The following is a 9,634-nucleotide window of genomic DNA, read 5'->3' as shown; positions in this document are numbered from 1 at the left end:
CCCCATCTCATCGTAGTATGCATGGCCCCATCCTTATCCTAGTATGCAGGGTCCCATCCTATTGTGGCATGATTGGCCCCATCCCGCTCCTGGTATGCAGTGCCCCATCTCATCGTAGTATGCATGGCCCCCATCCCTATCCTGGTATGCAGGGCCCCCATCTCTTCCTAGTATGCAGGGCACCATCACTATTCGGGTATGACTGGCCCCCCATTCCAGTCCTGGTATGCATAGCCCAATCCTTATAATTGGCCCCCATCCTGGTATCCATGGCCCCATCACAAAACATTAAAAAAAAAAAGCATTACACTTACCTACCCGGCGCTCCCTTGCTGAATCCTGCTCTGATACCAGCAACTGGTTCATGCTTGTAAGCAGCACATGGCAGTGACATAATGCATTGCTCACAAGCAGAGCACAGCTGCCGGAGTACTCGCCGTTAAAACTATATCAACATTATGAACATAAAAAAGGCTTCTCCCCTATGTGACATCTCTGATGTTTATTAACAGTTGATTTCCAAGTAAAATATTTCCCACATTAAGAAAATGAAAAAGGCTTCTCCTCTGTGTGACTGCTCTGATGTCTAACAAGATTCCCTTTCCGGTTAAAATATTTCCCACAATCTGAACAGGAAAAAGGCTTCTCCCCTGTGTGAGTTCTATGGTGAGTAACAAGCAGTGATTTACGTGCAAAACATTTCCCACATTCTGAACAGGAAAAAGGCTTCTCCCCTGTGTGACTGCTCTGATGTCTAACAAGATTCTCTTTCCGGATAAAATATTTCCCACAATCTGAACAGGAAAAAGGCTTCTCTCCTGTGTGAGTTCTATGGTGAGTAACAAGCAGTGATTTATGTGCAAAACATTTCCCACATTTTGAACAGGAAAAAGGCTTCTCTCCTGTGTGAGTTCTTTGGTGTATATCAAGATTCCCTTTCTGGTTAAAACATTTCCCACATTTTGAACAGGAAAATGGCTTCTCCCCCGTGTGAGTTCTCTGGTGACTAAGAAGATGCCATTTCTGGTTAAAACATTTCCCACATTCTGAACAGGAAAAAGGCTTCTCTCCTGTGTGAGTTCTTTGGTGAATAAGAAAAAGTGATTTTTTGTGAAAACATTTCCCACATTCTGAACATGAAAAAGGCTTCTCTCCTGTGTGCGTTCTATGGTGTGTGACAAAATCTGATTTATGTGTAAAACATTTCCCACATTCTGAACAGGAAAAAGGCTTCTCTCCTGTGTGAATTCTCTGGTGTCTATCAAGAACCGATTTCTGATTAAAACATTTCCCACATTCTGAACAGGAAAAAGGCTTCTCTCCTGTGTGAGCTCTCTGGTGTCTATCAAGATCCGATTTCTGATTAAAACATTTCCCACATTCTGAACAGGAAAAAGGCTTTTCCCCTGTGTGAGTTCTATGGTGAGCAACAAGCAATGATTTACATGCAAAACATTTCCCACATTCTGAACATGAAAAAAGCTTCTTTGCTTTAGGAGCAGTTTGTTTTGTAATGCCTCTTTTGTGACTTTGATTTTCCTTATTAGTCAGTAATGAATCAGAAGATGGGACCTGTTTCATAGGATCAGATGACAGATCTTTGCTGTGAATGGATGATGATATATCTGGAGTAATGGCAATCACTTCAGTTGTATCTTGTAGGATCTCAAGATCATCAGATTTAAAACTTGAAGATGTCAGCTGTCCCTCTGATCTCCTGGTACATTCATCTGCTAAGATAAAAAAAAAAAATATTTTTAATAAAATATCCTTGCGTTTTATATTTTTGAACATTTCTACTTAAACTGTCCATAAAAATGGCAAGCTATGTAAAAAACTTTAATTATTTACCAAGACAATGACAGTTCACAGTCTAATAGAAAACCTTGTTGGATGAACGAGTAGTGTGTGGTGTTCAACTGTTTGGTTTCTTTTTATTCAATATTTGGGAGGCAGAATGAACAATCAATGTTATGTAGGTGAAAATAATACCAATTCTCATCTCACAAAAACAAGTCCCCACTCAGGTCCATCATCTGTCAGTGGAAAAACAGAGGTTCCCGCACTATTAGTGACTCAAAGGCTGTTGAAAAGCAACAAGGTTTCCATAAACCAATCCAGCAAAATCCGCTCTCACTTCGGAGTCTTGCAGTGTGCGCAAACAACATTTAGGATCCCTGTATTTAGCAATATTATAGTGAGAAGAATCTACTTAATTTGCGGTGTCTCCTGGAGCACAATCTGGGCACTATGTGCTGGGTAAGAAAATGGCAAATGTGTAATTTTCACTCTCCAACATCCACTAAGTGTTAATTTCCGGGAAGTGGCCGTGGCGTCAAAATATTCATTCCTCCTACACACGTGGTCAAAATTGTTGGTACCCCTCGTTTAATGACAGAAAAACCCACAATGGTCACAGAAATAAGAATCTGACAAAAGCAATAATAAATAAAAAAATCTATGAAAATGAGCAAATGAAAGTCAGACATTGCTTTTCAACCAGGTTTCCACAGAATTAAAAAAAAAATAAAACTCATGAAATAGGCCTGGATAGAAATGATTGTACCCTTAACTTAACCGCTTCGTGACCACCAACGTTAGATAAACGTCGGCGCTAGCAGGGCTTTGTGCAGCGCGGACGTTTGTCTACGGTCGGCGGTTTTGTGCTCATCGGGACCCCACATACCTTATAACTAGGGGATTCCACCGCACAACGCTTCCTGTGACCCTTGACCTCATTGAGATCTGATTTGTTCAGGTCCTGATGACATCAGCATCACACCAGCCAATGAAACAAATCACTAGGAAAGTTTGCTGCAGCAATCAACTTTCCCGGGCGATCTGCCCCATAAAAACGCTGTTTCTCCTCAGATCTCCTGTCAGTGAGAGATTAGAGGAGAAACAGTGTTACAAGAGCTGCTGGGAACAGCTGTGTCAGTCAGCGATTGTGCTATAAAGTAACAATACAGATAAGGCAGGTTAGGGTTAGTGCTATAGATAGGGTTAGTGTTGGGGCTAAAGTTAGGGTTTATCCTAAAGTTAGGATTAGGCTAAAGAATTAGGCTTTACTCAAATGTTTCCCCAATTATTTGGTCACGTCGTAGTTTTCAATTTCCGGTAAAAAATAAAAATGAATAAAATGGTCCGTCAGTATTATAGTGCAGAGGAGGCTTATACACTTTTATGTTCTGACAGCGAAGAAAGTGCAGTGTCAGATGGCGATGTGGATTTCGAGGGCTTTAGTAGCAGCGACAGTGATAGCTCAGAAATGAGCAGTGATTCTGGTCCATCCTCACACACAAGGACCAGTACAACAAGAAGGACAAATAGCGCTTCAGGAGAAATGTCTCCAACTCAGGGAACAATGCCCAGTACTAGCGCTGTCCCCAGTGCTCGTGAATTGGCGCACACCAATGTCCAAGGGGCTTTGCCTCTTGCTGTAGCATTTCCCAGATGGGAGGCTTCGGATTCGGCTTCTCCATTCATCCCTAATTTTAATGCCATTCCTGGTATAAATGTGGAGGTGGAAAATTTGGGACCAATTTTTTTTTTAATTTGTTTCTGACAGATAGCTTGCTAGAGCATATTGTCCTACAAATTTATATGCGTCCCAATTCATCAGCCAGAATCCACGATCCTATTATGCTAGGTCAGATTTATGGACACCAACTAATGTCCTAGAATTGAAAAAATTTTTAGGACTTACAGTCGCTATGGGGCTTGTTAAAAAAATGAGCATTCAGTCCTATTGGTCCAACCGCCCTGTTCAAGCAACCGCTATGTTTTCTGCCGTTCTTCCTAGGACCCGTTATCAAATGCTCATGAGATTTTGGCATTTTAATGACAATAGTCAATGCCTGCCCAGAAATGTCCCAGAACATGACAGACTATTCAAAATCAGACCGATCATCGAAGACTTTACAGAAAAGTTCTTGTTCTTAAAGCTCTACACCCCAACAGAAAACATTTCCATTGATGAGTCCCTTGTAAAATTGAAAGGAAGACTGCACCTCAAGCAATTTATTCCTTCTAAGAGGGCAAGGTTCGGAATAAAGCTCTATAAAATGTGTGAGAGTTCAATCGGATACACATCAGCTTTTCACATTTATGAGGGGAAAGACAGCCAACTAAACCCACCAGGATGCCCTACTTATCTGGGGACATCTGGAAAAATGGTTTGGGAGCTGATAACTCCAATTTTACAAAAAGGCTACAATCTGTATGTTGACAACTACTACACCAGCATACCTCTATTTAAAAGTCTGGTTGAACATAACATAGGGGCTTGTGGGACCATTCACAAAAACTGTCAGAGGTCTCCACAATCATTGGTCAGCAAAAAGTTCTGAAAGGTGCAGTCAGGGGCTTTACACAATGGAGAGCTGCTTGCCCTTAAGTATAAGGATAAAAAAGATATGTTTATCCTGGGCTCGATCCACACAGATGCCACAAGGGCCACTGCAGACCAACGGGGATCCACTACTCCAAAACCTGTGTCTGACATTGACTACAACAAATATATGGGGTGTGGACCTTGCAGATCAGATTCTACAGCCATACCAGGTATCAAGAAAATCATATATCTGGTATAAAAATGTAGTCATGTATTTGTTTCAGGTGGCCACATATAATTCTTTTGTGTTATACAAAAAAGCCGGAAATGCAGATACTTTCCTTGATTATCAGGAAAAGGTCACTGAAAATCTTGTTTTTGAAAATTTTGTCCCCACCAATCCTTTAGAATCTGAAGATGTCAGAAGACTCACTGAGCGACATTTTATTGCACTCATCCCAGTAACTGAACCAAGAAAGAACCCCCAGAGAAGATGTCGTGTATGTTCCTAGAGAGGAATGAGGCATGATCCCCGCTATTATTACCCACAATGCCCATCACTGCCAGCCTTATGCCTCCATGACGGCTTTACAATCTTCCACACAGAACCACGTTTTTGAACTGTCTTGACATTCAAGCATTTGGTTTATTTAGTGACAGACACATTTGAGAAGAGCTGACTTAACAATTTCCGGGGGTAGGTGGGGGGAGGTCTCCAGAGACACTGTCACGCTTAACGCTCCCGCTGGTCCCACGCTCGCCGCCTCCACCGCGCGCTCGGCTCCTGCCGCGTCCTCCTCTGGCTCCACGCTGCCCGTGGCCTCCGAGCGCGCCCGCCGTTCCAGCGCGCCCCTGCAGCGGGCGCGCACCCGCCGGCACTCCAGCCTCTTGCCCCGCAGTCAGCCTGACTGCTCTGCTCGGGGCGCACGTGCAGCTCACACCCCGGGTCTCAGCACTGGCTAGCCGGTTCTCTCTCCGCCCCCATGACCCTGCTGATCCGACTCGGAACTCATATCCCTATAAAAGGCAGCCTCTCCTCTGGATCGCTGCCTGATGGTATTCCATGACAGACTCTCGGGTCCACCTAAATCCTGCCTAGCACCCAGCCTTGCTTTAGCATACCGCCTTGCTTCACTAGCTGAACTCTCACCGCCTTTGCATTTTCTTCCAGAGCCGGCCGGTCCAGTCCGTTCCTGCCTCCTCCCGTGTGTGCCTCTTCTGTCTGTCCCTGCCTGCTCCTGTGCCCCGGTCATCCTCTCCATTTAGCCCTGCAGCCGTTCTTCCTGTGTCCTTCGGACGGTCCTGTCTGCATTTCATCCCGGTGACTGACGGTCTACTCCTCCAGTTGTCCCCCAGGTATCAGCTTCCGCGGCGATAGTCTCCTCCGGGCCTGCCCCAAACGCTCCCTGTATAGGGGTGGTACACCTGGCCCGCTCGCCCGGGGGTAGGTTCGTCGTCGCGGTCCTGTGGGTTCACCCTTGGAGTCCTTCCAGCCTCACAGAACGATCAGGCCATGGACCCCGCTGGTACCCCGACCCAGAAGGAACTTTTGTTCCTACGGGAGGATCATGCCCTTCCTCAAGACAATGGAGTCCCGCCTCTCGTCGTTGCAGGCCTCGGATCCAGGGAGTGCCAGCCAGATCGCCGGTCTCCAACAGGAGCTTGCCCAGCAGCGTGACACTCAGGCTCACATCCTGAATTACATGGCCTCGGTGGATAACCGCCTGCTTGCCCTCCAGACCGCGGCCGCAGCCCCGGCACAGCCTGCGGTTCCGCTCCCATCTCCTCGTTTGGCTAAACCCCCGCGATACAGTGGCGACCCCAAAATGTGTAGAGGGTTTTTAAATCAGTGCCAGCTACACTTTGAATTGCTGCCACACCAGTATCCCACCGATCGAGCCAAGGTGGCGTTTATTGTGTCCCATTTAGAAGGAGAGGCCCTAGCTTGGGTTAACCCCCTCTGGGAACGAGATGACCCATTAGTTGCTCAACTCTCCTCTTTCCTGGACACCTTTCGTAAGGTGTTTGATGAGCCGGGCCGCCTGGCCTCTTCCACAGAATCTCTGTTCAATCTGCACCAGGGCGCGCTCTCGGTAGGTCAGTACGCCATTCGGTTTCGCACCCTGTCCTCAGAGTTGGGCTGGAACAATGAGGCCTTGGTGGGAGCCTTTTGGCGGGGTCTCTCAGGTCGAATCAAGGATGAGTTGGCGGGTCGTGATACTCCCACCTCTCTGGAGGACCTGATCTCTTTGGCCACCCGCATCGACCTACGCTTTCAGGAACGATCTCGAGAGCTCGCCAGAGAGAGAAGGCCTTCTCGCGCTCCACCGGCTGCCCATAGTCCACCCCGTTCCCGCCCAATGTCAGCTTCCTCGGTCCCGGTACCGGAACCCATGCAAGTGGATCGCCTCAAACCGGTAGAGGAGCGTCGGAGAGAAAGGGTCGAACAGAGGCTCTGTTTCTATTGTGGGAGTGCGTCTCACTTTCTTCGTTCTTGCCCCATTCGTCTGGGAAACGCCTCCACCTAGGACAGGTAAGAGAGGCCTCCCTAGGTAATTGTGACTCCTCTCTACCCTTGACTCTTTCTGTCCTTTTGCATCTAGGTACTAAGCGTTTTTCTGAATGGGCCTATATTGATTCTGGGGCAGCCGGTAACTTCATCCAACTTGAGGCGGTTAGGAGACTTCGGATTCCTGTCAGATCCCTGGAGACCCCTCGGCAGATTGCGTCGGTCGACGGCCAACCCCTCCGGGAGTCCGTTACTCAGGTCACTGAAGAAGAAGTGGAACTTCAGGTCGGAGCCTTGCACCGGGAGAAGATTGTATTTTACGTGCTGCCTTCTTTATCCCATACCATTCTTTTGGGCCTTCCCTGGCTAAGAACACACAAACCTATCCTGGACTGGCGTTCTGGAGACATCCTGCGGTGGGGCCAACCTTGCCAAAATAAGTGTCTGCTCACCGTACAGCCGCAAGATTCCTCACGTTCTAGGTTGACGTCTACCGAGCTACCTTCCGCCTATTGGGCCTTTTTGGACGTCTTTGACAAGAAGGAAGCAGAGACCCTGCCTCAACATCGTCCATATGACTGCCCCATCAACCTTGTCTCCGGTTCCACGCCGCCTCGTGGTCGAATCTACCCGCTGTCCCCTTCCGAGACTCAGGCTATGTCTGAATACGTCCAGGAAAATCTGGCCAAAGGCTTTATTCACAAGTCGCCCTCACCCGCGGGAGCCGGATTCTTTTTTGTCAAGAAGAAGGATGGGTCCTTTCGTCCCTGTATAGACTATAGATGTCTCAATGATATCACCATTAAGAACAAATACCCCCTTCCTCTTATTCCGGAGCTATTTGACCGTCTACAGGGTGCAAGGATCTTCACGAAATTAGATCTTCGGGGGCCTACAATCTGGTCCGGATCCGCTCTGGCGATGAATGGAAGACCGCCTTCAACACCCGAGACGGCCACTATGAGTACCTGGTTATGCCCTTCGGCTTGTGCAATGCCCCCGCAGTGTTCCAATAATTTGTTAATGACATATTCCGAGACCTTCTCTATGTCTGCGTGGTGGTTTACTTGGACGACATCCTGGTGTTTTCCCCGGATCTGTCTACGCACAGAAAAGATGTACGCCAAGTCCTACTTCGTCTGAGAAAACATCATCTCTATGCCAAGCTTGAAAAATGCGCCTTCGAACAGTCGTCACTGCTGTTCTTGGGTTACATCATTTCCAACTCTGGCTTGTGCATGGACCCTGGAAAAGTGACCGCCGTACTCAATTGGCCGCGTCCCCAGGGAATCAAGGCAATCCAGCGGTTCCTGGGATTTGCCAACTATTACCGGCAGTTTATTCCACACTTTTCCGCTCTGACCGCTTCAATCTCCGCTTTGATCCATAAGGGAGCCGATCCTCACCACTGGTCTACCGAAGCCGAGAACGGCTTCCGAACCTTGAGGCAAGCCTTTGCCACAGCTCCCGTGCTACACCGTCCAGAGGCTAACAAGCCATTCACACGCGAGGTGGATGCCTCTGCCACCGGAGCCGGTGCGGTTCTCTCTCAGAGATCTCCTTCCGGACGGTTGGTCACCTGCGGCTTTTTCTAAAAGACGTTCTCCCCTCCAGAGAGAAACTATACCATCGGAGACAGAGAACTGCTCGCCATTAAGCTAGCCTTGGAGGAGTGGCGATATCTTCTGGAAGGAGCCGTACACCCACTCCAGATCTTCACTGACCACAAGAATCTAGCATATATTCAGTCTGCACATAGGCTTAACCCTCGGCAGGCCAGATGGGCGCTATTCTTTACCCGGTTCGATTTTGAGCTCCATTTTCGTCCTGGTGATAAGAACCTCAAAGCGGATGCCTTATCCCGATCCTTTCTGGTCTCTGATAAAGAGGAGGAGCCTTCACACATAGTGGAGCCTAGCAAGCTTATCGTAGTCGCTCCTGTTAACCTGACTTCCTTACCTCCCGGCAAGACTTTTGTCCAAGACAACGACAGGAGGCGAGTTCTACATTGGGGTCATGCCACCAAGTTAGCCGGCCACGTCGGTCTCAAGAAAATGCTCTCCCTCATCTCTCGCTTTTATTGGTGGCCCTCCCTGCCTCAAGATGTCCAAAGTTTCATCGCCTCTTGCCTGTCTTGTGCCAAGAACAAGGTTCCCCGGCAGCGACCCTCTGGTCTCTTGCACCCACTTCCGGTTCCCTCGGCCCCGTGGCAACACATTGCGATGGATTTTATTACGGATCTGCCTCAGTCCTCGGGCCACACCGTCATTTTTGTGGTCGTGGACCGCTTCTCTAAGATGGCCCACTTCAGCCCTCTACCAGGATTACCTTCCGCTCTCGAACTGGCGAGAATTTTCATATCTCATATCTTCCGGATCCATGGCTTCCCCAAGCACATTGTCTCGGACAGAGGGGTTCAGTTTACCTCGCGATTCTGGAGGGCCCTATGCAAGATGATGGAAGTAACGCTGGACTTTTCCTCCGCTTACCATCCTCAATCTAATGGTCAAACGGAGCGTACGAACCAAACTCTCGTGACGTATCTCCGACATTTTTCCAACGCCCACCAGAACGATTGGTCCAGCTTGCTCCCTTGGGCTGAGTTCGCTTACAACAACCATCCCAGCGAATCCTCCACCAAATCACCCTTCTTTATTGTCTACGGGCAACATCCTGGTGTACCTCTGCCGGTACTCCCGGCCTCGGGTGTGCCGGCGGCCGATCTTCTGACCGAGGAGTTCTCCAGGGTCTGGCAGGAGACCAAAACCGCACTTGAACGAGCACGTGACAGA

At 48.3% G+C, this 9,634-nt stretch overlaps 1 protein-coding gene across 1 annotated transcript; it reads right to left on the bottom strand.

Moving 5' to 3' along the window:
- Window positions 1-483: 483 nt before the first annotated feature.
- LOC141063329 (uncharacterized) lies at window positions 484-9,201 on the bottom strand. Its single transcript, XM_073557378.1, has 2 exons — window positions 9,171-9,201; window positions 484-1,730 (listed from the first exon to the last, which is right to left on the bottom strand). The coding sequence occupies exons 1-2, from the start codon at window positions 9,199-9,201 to the stop codon at window positions 541-543; spliced, it is 1,221 nt and encodes a 406-aa protein (XP_073413479.1). The 3' UTR covers window positions 484-540.
- Window positions 9,202-9,634: the final 433 nt, after the last annotated feature.

The sequence above is a fragment of the Dendrobates tinctorius genome, unplaced genomic scaffold (assembly GCF_039654945.1).
Source record: "Dendrobates tinctorius isolate UK_male_01 unplaced genomic scaffold, ASM3965494v1 ptg000249l, whole genome shotgun sequence".
Classification (NCBI taxonomy): Eukaryota; Metazoa; Chordata; class Amphibia; order Anura; family Dendrobatidae; genus Dendrobates; species Dendrobates tinctorius.
This window is presented reverse-complemented; position numbering and strand designations above follow the sequence as displayed.